This window comes from Haplochromis burtoni, unplaced genomic scaffold, assembly GCF_018398535.1.
Source record: "Haplochromis burtoni strain Fernald_Lab_line unplaced genomic scaffold, NCSU_Asbu1 Contig_225, whole genome shotgun sequence".
NCBI lineage: Eukaryota > Metazoa > Chordata > Actinopteri > Cichliformes > Cichlidae > Haplochromis > Haplochromis burtoni.
In genome coordinates this window covers 125,366-145,055 of record NW_024582586.1, presented here as the reverse complement: position 1 = coordinate 145,055, position 19,690 = coordinate 125,366, and the positions used below count along the sequence as shown (strand labels likewise).

The 19,690-nt window shown below is 44.3% G+C and overlaps 1 protein-coding gene across 14 annotated transcripts in view; it reads left to right on the top strand.

Annotated features, from left to right (window-relative positions):
- The window catches only part of LOC102296617 (triple functional domain protein), a 78,008-nt gene that overhangs the window by 34,957 nt on the left and 23,361 nt on the right, over positions 1–19,690 (top strand). For 13 of the 14 annotated variants that reach the window (XM_042226738.1, XM_042226731.1, XM_042226732.1 and 10 more), the window contains exons 3-16: positions 1,053–1,127; positions 4,212–4,326; positions 5,944–6,136; positions 9,694–9,798; positions 10,017–10,213; positions 10,501–10,741; positions 11,458–11,580; positions 12,406–12,597; positions 13,615–13,746; positions 13,857–14,087; positions 14,757–14,879; positions 16,173–16,364; positions 16,801–16,970; positions 19,063–19,237. In XM_042226738.1, coding sequence (XP_042082672.1) covers positions 1,053–1,127; positions 4,212–4,326; positions 5,944–6,136; positions 9,694–9,798; positions 10,017–10,213; positions 10,501–10,741; positions 11,458–11,580; positions 12,406–12,597; positions 13,615–13,746; positions 13,857–14,087; positions 14,757–14,879; positions 16,173–16,364; positions 16,801–16,970; positions 19,063–19,237 — 2,264 coding nt within the window. The other variant, XM_042226739.1, reaches the window with a different exon arrangement.

Genomic DNA, 19,690 nt, shown 5'->3' with positions numbered 1-19,690 from the left:
GCCCAGCTGCCTCGCGCTTTCAGAGTGCCGCTTGTTCATTTTCGTTACCTCCAACACAATCTGCTTGCAATCAAAGTTGCAGTGATTACAGAGTGACGTGGACAAAGAAGATATTCTTATTGAATTGAATAATTAGAGTTGTTATAAAACAACTCTGGAAAAACAGGATCAAAGTCCGTGTCACCACGTGGTAACCATCATAGTAATAGCTCTGCCCTGGTATGTGAGCCGTTATTTGCAAAGCCTGTATATAAATGAGTAAAACATTCAAAACTTTAATGCGAACCGTATTCGCCACTCTCATTGGTCGTTGCATCAGTCGCTCACCTGGAAGTTGAGAAAAGTTTGTCTCTGGTCGCCTGTGGATACTCCGCTGTGGTTGCGTTCACTGTGAACACAGTACATATGCTTTCAGTGACTCTCTTACCCAGGGGTGGGACGAACTGTGTATGTGTGTCTGCTGTGCTCTCTAACTGGGAAGCTCTTATTTTTACATGTCAGGTGAATATGTTAATCGCTACACTGCAGAGCAAAGTTTAGTCAAAGGTTCCTTTATGCTTAATCTTCATAGTCCAAGCGTTTCCACCACTCAATGTTTGGTAGATGTGAACATTCACCAGCTACTCAGAGTCTTTTTCAATAAATGCGGCATTTTATTATTACTCTAGCTGATGGGAGCTAAAGTGGCCTGTGACATTTAATGTTTCTTTACCCCGTTTCACCTCTGTTACACTAAGAGCTTTAGCAGCTCTGCGTCTGGCCTCACAGTCTCACCATTACTGTTTCTGACCGCTGTCTCATTGTGTGTATGTGTGAGCGTGAGAGCGGGAATCTTACAGACTTTTTCCTCTTGATGCAAGCAATCCAAAACTGGGACTGAACACGCCGAGTTTTAAAAGCTGCAGATCACCAGATTACAACTAGACAAAATCTGCTCTGTCCCAAATAATCTGGGCTCTTCAACTGCACAAGAACAGGGAAAAAGGGAAAAGCTTTTTTTTATTTCGTTCTTGTATTCAAACCCCATGTTTTCTTTCCTCGTCTCTTCACAGGTTTCAGGAGAAATGAGGAGATGAGAGCGATGGAGGTGCTTCCCATCCTCAAAGAGAAGGTTGCCTTTCTGTCAGGTAAGGTTATGTGTGTTTGTCTGGTCTCAAAAATGTACCACCCCCTGCTGTCTGATCATGGCAAATAAAGCTAATAGAGCCTGATGTATACTTTGTACTACTTAGTTTGTATACACACACACACAGACAGTTGCTAGGTATTAAGCTGTACTTTTGACTTCCTCTTTTTCTTGCGCACAGACACGCACACAGTAACAAGCTGTGCAGGGGTCAGACTGAGGCCCAGACACTTGGCTCTTAACCTGTCTTTAAGCACACGCATGTACACCCAGTTGACACACAGCACACACGCTGACATGCACACAGATATCTGTTGTTTGACCGTCATCAGCAGGACAGTTAGCGTAGAGAGATACAGCAACCACGTCCGACACACACTCGCACTCACACACTCGAGTGGTGCCAGAGAAAACTCACAGGAGGCTGAGCTGGAGATGTGGATTGCCAAGAACATCCAGCAGGATTATTTGCACAACACACAAAAGCATTTTTTTTTGAGTGCGTGTGTGTTACTGTTACGTTTGTGCGTATTCGTGCAAATGCAAGCACTCAGATCTCGAAAGAGCCAAATGGAATAACAAAGTGAAATCGGTGTGTGCGTCGTGCGCTGGCAGAGAAGGTCACAGTTAGAAACACAATGACGAGGAAAAGGACTCTGACAAACAGCGAAATTGAGAGAAGGAGAGTCAGGGCAGCGTTGCCATGGAGATGACTTACTGCCAGCTTCCCATAGTGGTCACTGGTGGAATAATTGGCTTTGAAATGAAGGTAGAGGAGGGGCCGCTAGTGAAAAGCAGGGTAAATAAGCTAAGCCTATTATCCCCAATTTGGCCCCTTAATAAATCGGCCATGTTCGCCCTCTCTCATGTTTGTCTGTTGCCACGTGAGCGTTTGATTTTCTCCTCTGAGCGGCAGGGTCAAGCCTACAGGCGCACAGCAACCCGACTGAACTCACTAATTTGCGGGCTGAGCAGAGAGGGCCTGTGTTTATGAGTTCCCACGTGAGCGAAGCAGCCTTCTTCTTCTGCAAGTGGCCAGAAACTAGGAGCAAAATATTATTACAGCACAAAATATGACTGCAGAGAAGATAAAAGGTCTGAAAAATCCTTTAAAAGATCACAAAATATCACAAACAAACACTGCAGAATTCAAACACCATGTACAAAAAAACAGTGCACAGTTTCTGCATAACAAAATGTATGCATTTGGCTTGCTTGCTGTTTGGAGAGAGCCAATCATAAATACATGTTTGATTCATTTATTTATCTTTTCTGTTCTTTTAAAGGAACAGACTCTGCTTCTCCTTGTTGTGTCGTATTCTGTTATAGTGCAGTGTTAATATTAGATATGGCTTTAATAACATTCAGAAAATGCTCAGTCTAAACAAAACCCTTTCAGACTGCTCTACATGCTTCAATTCAGACAGTAGTCGTTTTGTTTTTTTAACATTGGGCTCTGTGACATCCGGTGATGTCAGGCACGTAGCTGTGGCTATGCGAATAGACTGTACATAGAAGATGGATGTAGCCACCAGCGTTACCATCTTGATGTTTAGAAGATGTGACTCAGAAGGGCGACTAACTGAGAACCTGAACACTGCACATTTAAATGCTACCATGTAGCCATTTACAAGCAATGTTGGGCCGTGCACAAAAATGGTGCGTCACAAACGACTCGCTACTTTGTTTCTAAAGCAGTGCATTGCCTTACTTAAACGTTGCCAGGAAAAAGTCATTTGATATAATAGACGTTACATTGTTTTCACATTACTCAGCAGCATGGCCTGAAATGCTTTGTCACATAATTACCAAGCTTAGGCTACAGTCGCACACCCTAAAATAAATCATTATACTAACACGTGCGCACACAAGATCTTTCTTCTAGCGATTAATTACGAACACAAAGCCAATAAAACAAAGCAGCGTTGAGAACCAGCCCAGGGAGGCCTTAGAGCAGTCGTCACGGTGATTGCGCTGTAGAAAAAGGTGCAGGTAGAAATGTAAGCTGCAAGCCGGACTGCTCATCGCTGCCTCTGTGTCGAGCTGGGCTCATCTTTAACTTCACTCTGAGTTCTTCTCGGCTCTCTGCACAGATGTTGTGTTAGCAGTATAATTCAGTCGTTTCTGCCCTGGATGGTGTTTGCACTTGGCCATCGCACTCTCATCCTTTCTGTTTACTGAAAATCAAAGGAATCTTTACATTTGAAGAAACTGTTTCCTCCTGTCTGCACACAGACTGAAATCAGTCTGTTCAGCCATCATGCAGATAATTGAAGAAACTTTGTAGAGTTACGCAGTGTCATGATTCACTTAACACAAAGTAAAGCTTTCTCCTCCTTTCTGGCCCTAATGGTGACGATCATTTACAAAACAAAATGTGTTTAGTAGCTCATCAGGAGTAATGGAGGCCATACAGAGGGGCGTCAGGGGTTATTTCTGTATGTTTTGTTTCAGACAGTGGATGAACTGAGGGTCTGCACAGGACTCTGTCAAAAATAAAAGGTCCACTTCTCGTCTGTGACCTTCATCCTGTTAAGATAGCTTTTCCCTTTTTTGCTCATAAATGAAAGCTTAACTTCATTATCATCACCAGCTGTGTTTTGTGTTTATTCTTAATTAGTGAATGTAAGCACACCACTACTACAGTGAAGAACTGCTGCACGCGCTGCTCATCAGCTAACGTGAGCACTGCCGTGCAGTCTCAAACAGCCTGTAGCGTGGCCACGAGCCCATTGCAAGCAGGTCCACTTCATTTTTCACAGCTCGACTGCACAGAGAGACAACGATAAAACACTTTCAGTCTAAATTATCTCCTGTCCTTTTAAATAAAAAATAAAAAATAAAAAAACCCCAAAAACTTCTGTTTTTTATTTTATTTTTTTTTAGCATTCGGTTCAGCGGCCTCGGGGTCACACATTTATCTAGCCTGTCGCTCATTTTTTGGTAAGCTAACTGCCTACGATCATGTCTGTTATGCTCCAGTGGTGCAAATGATACCACTAAACCTGCAAAACTCCACATACACACTTGTTCTTACTCCAATTTTTATCTGTGTGTGTGTGTGTCTGCGTGTGCATCACCTCAGGTGGCAGAGACAGACGTGGTGGTCCTGTGTTAACGTTCCCATCACGCAGCAACCACGACAGAATACGAACAGACGACCTGAGGAGACTGATCGCTTACCTCGCCGGCATCCCCAGGTTACTTATTTCATTGCATGTGATTTTGTGTGGGTGGGTGTGTGTGGCAGTGCCTCAGAATGACATGAACTCCCACAGCAAGTGCTCAAAGCTCTATAAGCGAACACGTGAGAGGGCTGAGATGAGCATGTGATAGGAACGGAGAGCGTAATAATTCAGGAGCACTTATCTTGCTGCAGCTTCTCGGCTGCCAGAAATCGCTTCTAGAGATGGTGAGATGCTGAGACAGAGAAGAGAAGCCAGGAGCTAACAGAGGCGACATGCAACAGAAAAAGAAATGGAGAGGGAAAAACAGGAAAGAGGTTTAAACAGAGAGAGGAGGCTGCTGAGATGGGCAGAGGGTGGAAAGATTAAAACTGACAGAGATGGAGAGCGCATGTGTGAGGAGGTGTGTGTGTGAGGGAGCGAGCGAGCGTGCGTATGAAAGCAAAACAAAGTGTCGCAGTAGCCGAGGCAGTGCAGCAGCAGTTCCTGTAGGCGAGCAGCTCCTCACCTCCCAGGTAAAGCGTCGCTCATCCGCCTCCTTCTCCTTCCTTTTTTGACCCGGCATGCTGCTTCTTCTTCTCCTCCTTGCGTATCTCTCAAAAGCATCCACCCTCTTCATCTACACTCACCTCCATAACATTATGCATGTTTGCTTTTTTTCTTTGCTTTTTTTTAAATTAGACTCCAAGTTGAATTTTGGGCTTTGAAAACCTCACGTCATCGTGTCACATCTTGCACATCTTTCTTAACTTTGGGGTTTTTGGCATCCCTGTGTTTGTGAAAGGGAACATCTGCACATCGCTGCACACTGTGTGTGTAGCGACAAGCTGTTCCACCGAGAGAGGGAGGGAGAGAGGCTTGGGAAAGCATGGAGGTATTTAGGGATGCAGTGATGGAAAGATTTTAAAGTGATGTATTTTTTATTATTATTTTTTTAAACAACACGATGACATACTAGTAGGGAACGCAGCGATCTGAGTTTGTGGATTGAATAAAGTAGTTGTGGTTGGAATGACATGGAAACGGACAGATGGCAGATGAGCTGCAAAATATTCTGAATCCTAAAGACAAACTCTGTTTGTTGTGGCATGTCAGATAACTGTGACAGGTTTCAGCTTCAGTGCGTGTATGCAAGCTTGTGCAGCGATAATAAAGATGATGATGGTCAGAGCAGAGCACCACAGGGGGAAGAGGCTGCTGATGCACAAACAGACTGAACTGTATTTTTATATATATACATATATATGTATGCATATATGCGTTTGTGATTCATTCGTCGCAGGTTTCTGCGTACGTGTGTGTGTGACTGTGTGTGCATAGGGGTGCGTGGGGGTGTGTGTGGGATTTGCTGCGTAGGCTTCTCACAGTATAGAAAATGCGTCATCTCACTGTTTGTTTTGGTTCTCTTTCCTCTTCTTCTCTATTCTTCCTTCTTCCATCTGTCCTTTCCTCTCCATCATCCCTCTTTCATCCTTTCCCACAACTGTCATCTCTGTCTCTCTCTCTCTCTCCGGATTAAACTCTCACCAATCTCTCTTGGCCCCCTTCCCCCCACCCACCCCATGCCCACTCTCCATCTCTTCTCTTTAATTCCTCCCACTCCCGCCGACCTCCATCCTCTGTCCCTCCCAGCGAGGAGGTGTGTAAACATGGCTTCACGGTCATTGTTGACATGCGTGGCTCCAAGTGGGACAGCATCAAGCCTCTGCTGAAGATCCTGCAGGAGTCGTTCCCGTCCTGCATCCACGTCGCGCTCATCATCAAACCGGACAACTTCTGGCAGAAGCAGAGGACCAACTTCGGCAGCTCCAAGTTTGAATTCGAGGTAGGATGTTGAGCCAGTGTTCGAGGCAGTGATAGAATATTTCGATGTCTTACTCAAAAATGGCTTTGGAAGCTATTGAGTGAATAGAAGCAACAGACAGTGATTTTCATTGAAATAACAGGTTCTGGTTTGTTTCGCACTGCCAGATTAATCAGTGATCTTAACACTGTTATATTTAAAGACTCGGACTCTGTTTGTGGAGGGGTTGTACTATTCACACTGGTGATGCGGCGCTTTATCATCCAAATATGAGCAGATATCAGCCATGTTGATTGAAATCACCTAATAAGATGGTAGTTATCGAGTGTGTGGCATCAGTTTTGCTCTAGTTTATCAATCAAGAGCTTAAAGACTTTAAAACAGGTTAATTTGTTTTTTCTTTTTGTTTTTTAAATGAAGATTTATTTTATTTCCCTGGTGCAAAGGGGAATAATAAATAACAAGGGGAAACAATATTGCCGTCAACTAAATTCTTACTCAGAATTTGTCCAGAATTTCATTACATTTTTTTCCCTCCCTCTAATAAACGTTATGCGATAAGCAATAACATTCGCAATAATCAGCTGCCTCTCCAGGGAGTCTCGCCTTCTTGGACTGCAGCTGCTAATGCTCGTTCTGCTGTGCAGCCTCGGTCGGTGAGCTTGGCGTAGCGGCGCACGGAGCAGACCTCCACCTGCTGCAGGTTCTGGTTAAAGTGGCCCCAAAAGAACAAGGACTGGCGTCACCAGCTGCAGTCCAAGCTGGTGGAGTTTGAGTCTGTTTGACGGTCGGCAGGTGTTGGATGTTTAGCAGAGACTGAGCTTTCAAAATAAGAGCGAGAGGGTTTAGTAGGTGGCAGGGCTGGATGACCAAAATCTCATACCCTGATTGTGCTAAAAGTAACAGTATAGTACATTTTCTGTCAAATAATATAATGACTACATACAAAGGACTTGTTCTACATTTAAAATTTTGCATTTTAAAGTGGAAAACAATCCATCCAAATGATGAAATAAACACTGGTGTACACAGTTTTGCAACACTGTGAAATAAACAGATGTTTCTATGTCGTCATCGTCGTGTCCACAGCATAGTGGTTAAACGTTTACCTTACATCCAAAAGATCCACGGTTGGAGACACAGACCTTGCCCGGTGAACTCTTACTGCTGAGCTCGGATAAATGAAAGTATCCATCTACATGCCGAAAGTACCTTTTTCATCCAGTGTACATCACCTTAATCCTCAGAAGGATTAAAAATGATTATCTAACGATTTCTATCGGTCTATAAAGCGAGGCAGGTTTAGGACGAGGGCGTTAAACATAAAGCTCAGGGGAGCGGGACCAGAATCGGACCAGACCGCCAAAGACTCCAGTCCGGCTCACTGGTTGACTTTGGGAAGTGTGAAGGAGGGCATCAATTTTGGACTTTTAACTGTATTTTGTTGCTTTTTTCTACTGATAAGGACCTCCTCCATCACCAGTCATACTAGACCAAAGTTAATAAGTTGTAAACAATTTTTTTTTTCTGCCATAGAGATGTGTTATTTTGCACTTCTTTTTATGTTAAATAACTTCTTTACACCAGCCCGGCCCACTGAAGCTCAGAGTGGGCGGTACGTTTCCCACAATGTAAAATGAGTTTGACATCCCTGATTTAAGGGAACTGTTGCAGTTGATATGTGAGCATATATATCTCACAGCTGCCTGTTGTCAAGCGTATCAGTTTTACATTTGGCATTTTAAAGGAACTCGTCACAAAAGCATTTTAAAAAGCCCCCACCCTCACCTCCCTCCAATTTGCTGTCAGCTGAGCTGTGATAACAACCGCTCTGCCGCCGCCCCTCCCTCCACACCCCCGAGCAGCTCATTGTCAGCACATTTCATTATTTTCCTCTCCCCACTGCTTTGGGTGCGTACACCACCAGCCAGCTGTCTGCCATAGGGAAAAACATTTCATCACATCGAACCCAAAAACGGCTCGCTGCAGATCACGAGGACGAGTATTCGTTATGCTGTCAGTCAAGCGATAGAAGGCATTTTCACAGCTAATTAAGTGATGCGTTCACACGAACAGGCTTATTTTTTACCCTCTGACCATTTCGTCGTCATCAACTCAACACTGAAATGTGCACCAGCGGAGCTCTCGACTTCATCTGATTACAAGCCTGTGTAGTAAATGTCTTCCGATGAGAGCGGAATAACAATTCCCCTCCCCCTGTTTGATCTGTCATTAGCCAGCCTTGCTTACTACGATGATCATCAGCTCTCATTTGTTGTGGTGAAACTTGGGTTGGCATAAGCTCCTGTGTTGTCTTTATTGGTTTTTTATGCAGTGCGTTTTTCTGATACGGAGTGGAAATTTTCCCCTCTAGCTTCTGATTATAGCTACGTAGGAGAACGCACGAGTGTGGAAATTTACTGTGATTGCTCACACGTGTATGAACACGACCTCACTGTAGTCTCATTATATCATATTGATCTTTTGATAGGAAGAATAGCCACAGGGAACGTTATAGTTATCCATGCACCGGTCTGTCATGCCGCACAGGCATTGATTGGATAGCGTGCATGTGCATTCATGTGCAGGCTTCATCCCCCCCTGTCCATGCTTTATGTTTTATTAAGATTTCAGAAGTTTTCATCTTGCACTCTTCATGCAAAATTGATATAGGGCTGTTGCTAGGACTACAGTTGCGTATGTGTGTGAGCGTCCAGCATTCAGTGTGTGCATCAAGGATTTTTCTCTCGCTTTGTGTAATAGAAACCAGAAGTAGGACATGTTCCTCCCTTTTTGTCATCAGTTCATACACAAAGAAAGCAAAGCTCAGAGAGCCGGTCGCAATCTCTCTTTTTTCCGTCCGATTGTTGATAAATGGCACAGTTCAGCACAAGCATAAAATGCTACCCAAACGTCCCTGGCCGACTATCGCTCCATTCAGCGGAGTACAAATCGGTACAATAGCGAACGCGGCAGCATCAGTATTTTTCCCTGGCAAGAGCCGCTGTGCTTTTTTACCCAAGGACAACAGTGCATCTCTGCATTGTTTGGCCTACACAAAACCTATCCAAGCGATCGCTCCGACTCCATCCATCTCTGGCCATGTGTGTGGGGGTGTTTTGTGCGGAGGTGGAAACACAGGCAACACAGGGAGACTTTTCCTCGGCATATAACTGAAATTGATATCATGCTGGGGATTTGAAATTCACTTAAGTCTAACATCAAGGAGGCAAAGAAACGTTGCGGCGGGCTGTTAAAGGTTTAGTTCTGAGTTTTGAAGTCTCAAAGACAACATTTTGGTTTGAGGAGGATCTCTTTGGTAGATGGGGGAGAAGTGTTCTTAAATTAGCAGCATCTCAATGTTATTAATCGCGGAGCTTCTGCTGAAGGTCACATCTCTATGTGACCTTCAGCAGAAGCTCCGCGATCTCCGCGTTGTCTTTTCTGTGAGTAAATAAAAATCGTACTTTTCAGCAACGAAACACAGCAGAAGGTGAAAGATTAGAAGCATTTACCACTCAAGTGTCCACCTGAACTCCCTCCTTTAAACCCTCGTTCTTTGCTTTTCGCTCCACTAGACCACCATGGTGTCACTCGAAGGCTTGACGAAAGTGGTGGACCCCTCTCAGCTGACAGCAGACTTTGACGGCAGCCTGGACTACAACCACGAAGAGTGGATAGAGGTACGATCAGCTCAGCCGTCCTGTCACTTCAGACTGTCTGTGCCAAGATCCCCCAAATCCCCAGTGATGTCCAAATCGGATGATTAAGACACAAGTAGACACAGGATTATTCTTCTTTCTGATCTGATTGTTTCCTTCTTAAGACAGTCAACCAAACTGCCCATAAGTGGGTCACCATAACTCAGTGTTTTTTTTTGTTTGCTGGTGTTTCCGTCCAGGTGCGTGTAGCATTTGAGGATTTCTCTGGCCATGCTACCCAGATGCTGGCTCGACTAGAAGAGATGCAGGAAACCGTGTCAAGGAAAGACTTTCCCCAAGACCTGGAAGGAGCCAGACGGATGATAGAAGAGCACGCCACACTGAAGAAGAAAGTCATTAAAGCTCCTATAGAGGAACTGGACACTGAAGGGCAAAGGTAAAAAAACAAAACAGTGGTTCTGCATCTTTCTATATATCATATATAATGTATCAGAAATACCTGTTTTTAAGTCTTAGTTCTGGTTGTGTATGTGAATCCAGATCATTTGTATGAAAGATGGACAGGGCAACAGGTTGGAGCGTGATCAAGAGTTTGGGCAGTGCTCTTTTTTCCCCCTTTTTTTTTCTCCTTTTTGGGGTTATCAGTTAACAACGGAGGCTAGCTTGACTGAAGCAGTAGCAAAAAGTCTTTGATGTTAATGCAAACATCAAATCTGTTTCCAGATTGCTCCAGCGCATTCAGAGCAGCGAGTCTTTCTCCAATCGCAATGGCAGCAGCGGCGGCAGCAGCAGTAGCGGCAGTGGAGTGTGCAACGCGGACACCCAAGGCCTGGTGCCGCGCATCACCCAGCTGCTGGACAAGCTGCACTCCACCCGGCAGCACCTCCACCAGGCGTGGCACGTCCGCAAGCTCCAACTGGATCAGTGTTTCCAGCTGCGCCTGTTCGAGCAGGATGCAGAGAAGGTCTGTGGCTGGTTCTCTGTGAGCTGTGATGTAGTGATAATCTATAACCAGAGCTGGTGATCACTGCAGGGCACACAAATGCCAATATACATATTTAAAAAAATGCAATTACACACACTGAGAAGCATCGACTGATGCTGTTTGCGAAGACCTCGTGTACTGTAATCGAGCCCTCGGGATCTTAAACACTAAACAGGTTTGCCCTCCTCCACCGTGAGAGGCGGGAAGATGGAGGCTAGCTCACGCAGGTGCACCGCCACCTACTCTGGCTGCCACACAGACGGCTTGGGCGATGACAGCTGCGTCACAAAATAAGAAGAGACAGGGAGAGAAATGCACAGATCCGTGTTGGAGTGAGTAGAATAAAATAGCAGGTTGCAGCAACACAGAGCGAGCTGCAGTCTTGGATACACTGCAGTAGTAGGAGCTTGTTGCTAGGACACCATAGGCCACAAGTTGTTCTCTAAGAGAGCCAGAGAGGATGCTCTTAATAGAGGCAGTCCATTTCTCTGTATGCTGGCCTGGATAGATGTTCGAACACTGCAGCAGTGAGCAAACACGCTCAGGTTTGCCCACACGGCTCAGTCCCAGCTGTTTGTGTCTGTTCTTGCAACAATCTGCAGGAGTTAGTAATGAACCCAACCCTTGTGTGTCTGTGCTTTCATTTTTTTTATTGATATTTTTTCTCTGTGTGTGTATTTGTCGTCATGCCTCAGATGTTCGACTGGATCATGCACAACAAGGGTTTGTTCCTGGCAGGCTACACAGAGATCGGCAACAACCACCCCCATGCTGTGGAGCTGCAAACCCAGCACAGCCACTTCGCCATGAACTGCATGGTGAGACACACACTGATTCGCAGCAGGAGATAATGCTTTTCTTCCCACTTGGACTCAAGTCGGTGCCCTACACTGTATAATAATATAGTTATTGCACTTAGTGTCAAGCTCTACTGCTGGGTTTGAGTGTTTGTTTAGAGCAGCCTGCGCTTCCGTGCACTTGCACATTTTCTCCATGTTAGGAGCAACACAACCAGGTATTAAGTAATCCTATTCTCTATCCACAGTCCGCCTTACATAACCATTATGAAACTGCTGAGACGAGGAATCAATCCAGCCGCTGAGGGTTTCTGCTCACGGATGAGAAAGAAACAGTAGCAGACCAATGTGTCTTTTACTTAAGCTCCTCAGTTTGCCATTTTCTCTGGCCTATTCACTTATTAAACGATGATGTATTAACCGTGTTTCCAGGTCTAAGGCACTTTTTTTGTCTTTTTTTGCATATGGAAAAAAATACTTTTTTTAAACAAAAAAACTATTTATTGGTATTTCAGAAATAAAAACACAAAAATATGTGCATTATTTTCTGGGTAATGTGCAGCCGTGTGACCTAATACCGATGTTATAATGTAAATTGAGTAATCGTGGAAGCTTTACCTTAAAAATATACCTGAGTACCTGAAGTAAACATGCTCAATGTGCAGAACGACCCATTCTCACAATAATATACCGCTTTAAACCTTCTTTTGGTTCCTCCTCTCAGTTCCTCTCTCGTCTGCACGTACCTGTGGCCTCAGATGTTAGACCAAGTTTTTGCTTCTTTATGAATTAGTGATTGAAAATATTCTGCCATTTCGCGCCTTTCTTCCTCATCGTCCTGTACAGAATGTGTACGTCAACATCAACCGGATCATGTCCGTGGGGAACCGGCTGCTGGAGTCGGGTCACTACGCTTCCCAGCAGATCAAGCAGATCTCGAGTCAGTTGGAGCAGGAGTGGAAGGCATTCGCCGCCGCATTGGATGAACGTAGCACGCTGTTAGAGATGTCAGCCGGTTTCCATCAGAAATGTGACCAGGTGAGTGTGACGGTTTGGTAAATGGCAAGAAATGTTCATGGACTGAATCTGTTAGAATTTATTGTTTGAGCCTTTAATGTTGTAATTTAATTGTTTTCTTTATAAATGAATGGAAATGTCAAAAAAAGAATAGATCCTGTACCCTCACTTTAGTAATTAAGCTAAACCCTATCAATTTTTGGCTCTTATGATAAGTAGCTTGTTTCTCAAAAGTCTTAACTAGTCCTTGAACACTGGTTCAGTGGGAACCAATCGGTAAACCTCGTGCTGATGTGCTGTTCAGGTAGCCGAGGTGTTGACATTTTGTAATGAATGCAAATGAATACACACGTGCACACCTTTTGGATTGTAAAGTACCCATTTGGCTTAATTGAATAAACTCTAGCACATACATTTCATTTACATATATTTGCATGAATAAATTCTGAGTGTGTGTGTGTGTGTGCGTGTGCGTGTGCGTGTGCGCGTGCGTGTGTGTGTGTGTGTGTGTGTGTCTGGAATGATTCATGGCCTTAAAAAGTACACAAGCAGAAGGCGGTGCGACTTTTCCGACCTGGAATGCTGCCGTCATCAGACCAGCCTTTCATGTTTGTAAGATGAAATAGAAAAGGGCATTTTGTTCCCAGAGGTTTTTCCACTCCACACATACATGAAGAGAACAAAGACTTAAAACAAGCTTCTCTTCTGTATGTGATTCCAATTATGATGTGAGAGGTGTTTAAAAGGCAAATCATTAAGATGGAGATATTTCTCAGAGGTCAATCTTAATGATTGTTATGTTTTCCCCTATCACTCCTACAGGGGGGTACAGGAAGCTTCTAGGAAGTCACCACAGGCCAATGAACAGCAGGTTCAGCTATAGATAATTCTTCTAATAGATCTCATGGGCAAAAGATGAGGAGGTTTACACCCAGGCGATGTCTTTCTATGCTCTGCTGTTTCTGACCCCTGGGAAGAGCGCACAGATGTATAAACCAGCAGTGTGTCATGTGAACTATGCTTCTCCTCTCGCTGCAGTACATGAGTAATGTGGACTCCTGGTGTAAGGCATGTGGCGAGGTGGACTTGCCTTCTGAGTTACAAGACCTCGAAGATGCCATCCACCATCACCAAGGCCTGTACGAGCACATCACAGCTGCTTACTCGGAGGCAAGTTCACACACACGATGGAGTTAGTCTGCTGTCCAGAGGGCAGGTTTAGCTTTAGTGGCATTTATCTTTCCGATTCACGTCGAGTTCAAAACATATTCTAACCTCAGGTGAGTCAAGATGGCAAAGCTCTGCTGGACAAGCTGCAGCGACCTTTGACCCCAGGCAGTGCCGATTCACTGACGGCAACGGCAAACTACTCTAAGGCAGTGCACCACGTCCTGGACATCATCCACGAGGTGCTGCATCACCAGAGACAGCTGGAAAACATCTGGCAGCACCGTAAAGTGCGTCTGCACCAGCGCCTGCAGCTCTGCGTGTTTCAGCAGGACGTCCAGCAGGTACGCACACGTTTCCAGTTTACTGCGTGTATTTTTGTTTATACCTTCATGCATGCGCGCATTTGTTCGAGCACACTGCAATTCCAAGGACCGAGCTTAATTGCCAGGGTTAGACATTAATTTGAAAATAGCAGGCTACGCTTATGGCTAGATGAATACTACACTTAATAGAGGGTTTGATTGCAACCGCAGGCATGTTTCCTATCGACATGTCCTTGAGTTATTTGCTGGAACGATGCACGTTCAGTCCTCACATGTCGCTGTGGATACGAGCACTGGATGAAGGCCTGAAATAAAAAGGCTTTCTGCAGAATAAAAGCTTGCATGCTGTAATCAAATGGTCCCAACATGACAATACCGCTGCACACTGTCCAAAAATCATAGGCATTCCTCAGTGTGTTGACATGGCAACTATTGCTATGGCAACTGAATTGGGTCATATGGCCATGCAGATGCTGTTCATCCTAAGAAGGACAAAGTGCACAGAGGGGAGTGTGCAAAGAAAGACTCCGTGCTGTGGCTCCTGTTAACCGCGCTCATGGTTATTTCTGCCATTCCTTTGCTCTCATGTACAGCTTTCATCATTAACACTTGTGGCAGTAATACCACGTCAGAGCGCCCCCTTGTGGTGTTATACGTTTCACAGTGGGTAATGTGGTCTTTGCACAGGTTTTGGACTGGATAGAAAACCATGGCGAGGCCTTCCTCAGCAAACACACAGGGGTGGGAAAGTCTCTCCACCGAGCCAGAGCTCTCCAGAAACGCCATGAAGACTTTGAGGAAGTGGCACAGGTAGCTTGATTCCTGGCCTTTTGTCAGGTTTAAACCAGTGCACCAGTCACTGCATTGCTGGTGTTTGTATTGTTTCTGTGTGCTGTTTTTCTTCTTCTTTTGCCACTGTAATGTTTTCTACTGTGTTGTGTCTCCATGTTATTATATTAATTTACAATCTTTGGGCATTTCACTATTAGTGAAAGACACTCTGACTCATTGGGGGGAAAAATGGGGAAAAAAGTAAAGGTGCAGTGAGGGTTAGCAAATCTCGGCTATGCTAATTTGTTAATGTAAAATATTAGCTATTCAAGCTAGCAGAGATACTTTAGTTTTTGTTTATAAAGACTTAGTTTCTAGGTTTTATTGTTTGACATTGTTGGTTTTATTAGTTTCAGTGTTAGCTTAACTCTATTTTCTAAATAGTTTTTTATGAACAGTATTTGTCCCAAGTAAAAGTTAGCGCATTCCCAGCATTTTGTGAAGGTATTTGGCCAAGGTCAGGTTCTTGCCTTGATTTTAGCTGATTAAAAATAATTTTACAAACTAGATAAGCTCTTAGTAGGTTTTTAACAATTTCACCCAAAGTAATGTGTAGACACCTGCTGCACACACAGACTTGCATCTGCATGTGCAGCTGTTTGCAGTAAAAATGTCTTTTAATGCCAGCTTACCCCGTGACTCTTCAGTTTGGGTTATACTGCCATATATGGTTGAGATGTTGTATTAACTGTACTGTTTTTTTATTTTTATTTTTTTATCTGTTTATATAAACACTAAGAAGTGGTGTGCACCTGCTACATCTGTGTTCCTACTCTTTGCTTGCATATATTTATCTAACACCTTCAGTTACTGCATACTATGTTTATACAGCAAGCATGTAAAATATTACTTGCATATACTTAAAAATACTATGTTTTGCATTTGTTACAGCTGTAATCCTTTTATATTTCCACACTAGTAGTGTAGAATACTCCGACAGCCTCATTAACTTTAACCAAAAAATATCAACAACTTGTTGACGTCCCACCGTAACACAGCCATTTGTTTCCGTTTGCTTCTGCACCTTTCTTTGTATATCCCCTTCACCCGCTGTCTGTATGTTTCCTTTCACTACCTATTTCTGTGAAGCTCTGCTGTCACTGATTTAATCAGTATACACGTCTTCATATCCTGTTTTTTATTTTTGTCTCTGCCTGTACGATCTCTCTCTCTCTCTCTCTCTCTCTGCCCATCTTCGAACTGCATTGCGCTTGTTTTACACTGCCTTCTTCAGCTAATCCGTCTCCACCTTTACCTCCGGCCTCGGTGTAGAATACATACACCAATGCAGACAAGCTGCTGGAGGCGGCCGAGCAGCTGGCCCAGACAGGAGAGTGCGACCCAGAGGAGATCTACCAGGCCGCCCACCAGCTCGAAGACAGGATCCAAGACTTTGTTCGCCGCGTGGAGCAGCGCAAAGTCCTGCTGGACATGTCTGTCGCCTTCCACACGCACGTCAAAGAGGTGGGCAGGAGGGATGACATAACGTTGAAGTGGATGGTGGGCTGCGTGTGTGTGTGGTTGAGAGCTTTCACAGGGCTCTCTGAGCAAGAGGGAAATAATTACCAGGTGAAATGTTTATATTTTGTGTTTAATGGACTTAGTCAGAGCGCAATTAACGTTGTTCAAACTGGTGAGAGGACTCGGTCAGTAACTATACTGTCCTCCCTTTAGGTTCTGATAATCGCCATTTGTAATACAGAAAAAGGTGATTAATGTATGCCGGATCCTGTCCTGTGGTCAGGGTGAGAACACGAGTGTTAACAAAAAAGAGGTGTCACACAGGCTCATGTATATGCAGTGTATGAGACTTACCAGAAACCCAGTGGATAAACCATTAGACTAGTTTACCTGCAATCAAACTGAATAAGATTTCTAAAAAATCTGACCCTTCTTCTAGTTGTGGACATGGCTGGAGGAGCTCCAGAAGGAGCTGCTGGACGACGTTTATGCCGAGTCTGTGGAGGCCGTCCAGGATCTGATCAAGCGCTTCGGCCAGCAGCAGCAGACCACGCTGCAGGTCACCGTCAACGTCATCAAGGAGGGAGAGGACCTCATCCAGCAGCTCAGGTAGTGCAAATGAGATTGTATTTCGAGTATGGACTCTCAAAACAAAGATGTTCTGATGCAAAAGTAATGCAATCCAACCGATCCTTAAAATCCGTTCAGCTACTAGTAACAGATAATGGTGCACATGTTCTGCCCACGTATATGCAGGGATATTAAAACGTGTCAAGACAAGGAGGGAAGAAAAAACTCATGTCTCCTTATGTAATAGTACTCTTCCCGTGTTTCTCTCAGTTGTAGTTTTGGCAGGTTAATTTAACCGGGGATGAGTTTGGAATTCAAATTTGTGGCGAAAGCGCAAAATATTCAATATGTGTCATTTTGAAGACGTTAATGGCAGTGCGTGAAAAGCGACAAAGAAAGCTGAGAGGCAAGGAGGAGGTGTTGGAGAAGAGGATTCAGTTGACCCTCATTATCCAGCTTTATTTTTATGCAGAGGACGTTCCAGTCCCCCCCCCCCAGTTTTTTCCTCTTTCTTTCTCTCTTTGCTCGCTCTCCACGGTGTATTGGCTCCACGGTGAAGTCTTACATAACACTGCTTTTAAAAATGCGTGTCCAATGGTGTGACACTCTCCCCAGGAGGCAACTGTAACTCCACACACCTTCTGCTAACGAGTGTGCGCGGGACTAGGAGTGCACCCGCTGCACAGATTAACCAATGCGATCGGCCAATCAGAACACACCTGACCTCCGATTCTTTGCTTGCTCATATTTAGCCTCCCCAAAACTGTTGTTTGCATGTTTGTGGATCATACGTGTATCTGTGAGACTGATGAGTCAGAATGTGTATGAGCTGCTTCATTTTCTCTCTCTCTCTTCTTAAACAAAAATATATGCATCTTTGCAGACCCCGTTGCCCACGCGACATGTGCGCTTCGGAGCGATTTAGGCCGTTTTAATTTTTTTATGAATTTGAACGATTGGCATCTGGTTGAGAGTGAGAGCTGTGAAAGGCTGGGACTGGGTCCACAGTTGCCACTAATTTGTATTTATTAATTAATTCATTCACCTCTTGTAATAAATACATATTCATTATTATTTTTTCTAGCTCTAAAATCCCTGAAAATATGCAATAGTCCTTCTCTTTAAAAAGAGATTAGGAGCTTCTGTAATTTTGTGGAACCAGCTCCCAGTTTGGGATCGGGACACAGATGCTGTCTGTGCTTTTCAGGTGACACGAACCCCCCCAAGTTACACTGTAATAGTTCTAGGCTGCTGGGGGCTTCCCATGATCCAGTTTCACTCTCAATGTGTTCAGACACCTCTAATCTCTCTTTTGTCCCGTCTCCCTCCCCCCACTCTCAACCAGTCACGGCTCTGATTGTGGTTTTGGTTCTGCCGGATTTTTCTTCCTGTTAAACGGGAGTTTTTCCTTTCCACTGTTGCCAAGTGCTTGCTCACAGAGGGTCGTCTGATTTGTTTATTCAATTTAATATTCACATTAACACTTCTGTGCAGGTTTAATGTTTTGTCTTACTTTATGAAGATCCCAGCTTGATGGCTTAAATGCACGACTTCAGTTTTCCTTTGTGGTGAAACAGTAAAATATATGTTGCTATTTTGGCTCCAGTGCTGTGTTACGGACTAGAAATCTTTCTCATTAAGTAATGAAATCCATTTAAGATTGCTGACAGGCTGCGGGATTTCAAACACTCAATATATTGTCACAAAAATGAAGGACAGAGGGAGTCTGTCACGATGCTGGGTGCTCCTATTAAACATGCCCACAGTTTTAATATGTGCATTGAATATGTAATTCCTCAAATACAGCGTCTCAGTTTCTTCTGCTCTGTGTGGTGTAAGTGAGCGGACATCCCAAATATTGTCCCCTTACAAACATAACGGGCACAGAAGTCTCACTCGGGAGTCATTCAACCCTCCTGTTTAAGAGGGACAGCCAATCAGAAGAAGGAAAACATAAAGGGGCAGCTGCTTGTGATTTGGCTGAACCAAATCCTGATATAAGACAGTATATCGGCACAATGGCTCTCCCTGTTGTGCTGCGGTGTCCCTTTAAAGCTGCTCTGCGTCCCTTGTTTTTATGGTCAGCACTTCATCACATGGTTTAATAGCCGTTTGTGCATTTGTGTTGCAGGGACTCCGCCATCTCCAGCAACAAGACGCCCCACAACAGCTCCATCAACCACATCGAGAGCGTCCTCCAGCAGCTGGATGAAGCCCAGGCACAGATGGAGGAGCTCTTCCAGGAGAGGAAGATCAAACTGGAGCTCTTCCTGCAGCTCCGCATCTTTGAGAGGGATGCCATTGATGTGAGTCCTCATAGGTGGATTTGTTTCCACAGGAAGCTGTTTATACGAAAGAAACTCTCAGTTCAGCCTCACTCACTGCACTTTTAGCTGTAAATGGTTCAGCTACAACTGATCAGTGTCACTTCTCTCTCATCAGACATTTGAATACCTCCCCTGTACCCTTAATTACAAATTATTGACTATTGTAATGATCGTTAGAATAGTTTGTGTATTTTTTCCAAGGTTAGACTACCTTTGCTAACTGCTGATGCAAACCCAGTCATTTTATTTGAGAAGCAAGGTCTGAAATGTGACACAAACTGCTCCGTTCATAAAAGAGCGTCAGTGCGTACTCCTAGTAGGCTTTCAAGAGGTAAACATTCAAAGAAAGGGGAGGAAATTAGGACATCAAACACTGTCAAGACGGGTGGAGGAGAATTGAACTGTTCTCAGTGACAGCCCAGTTATCTGCCA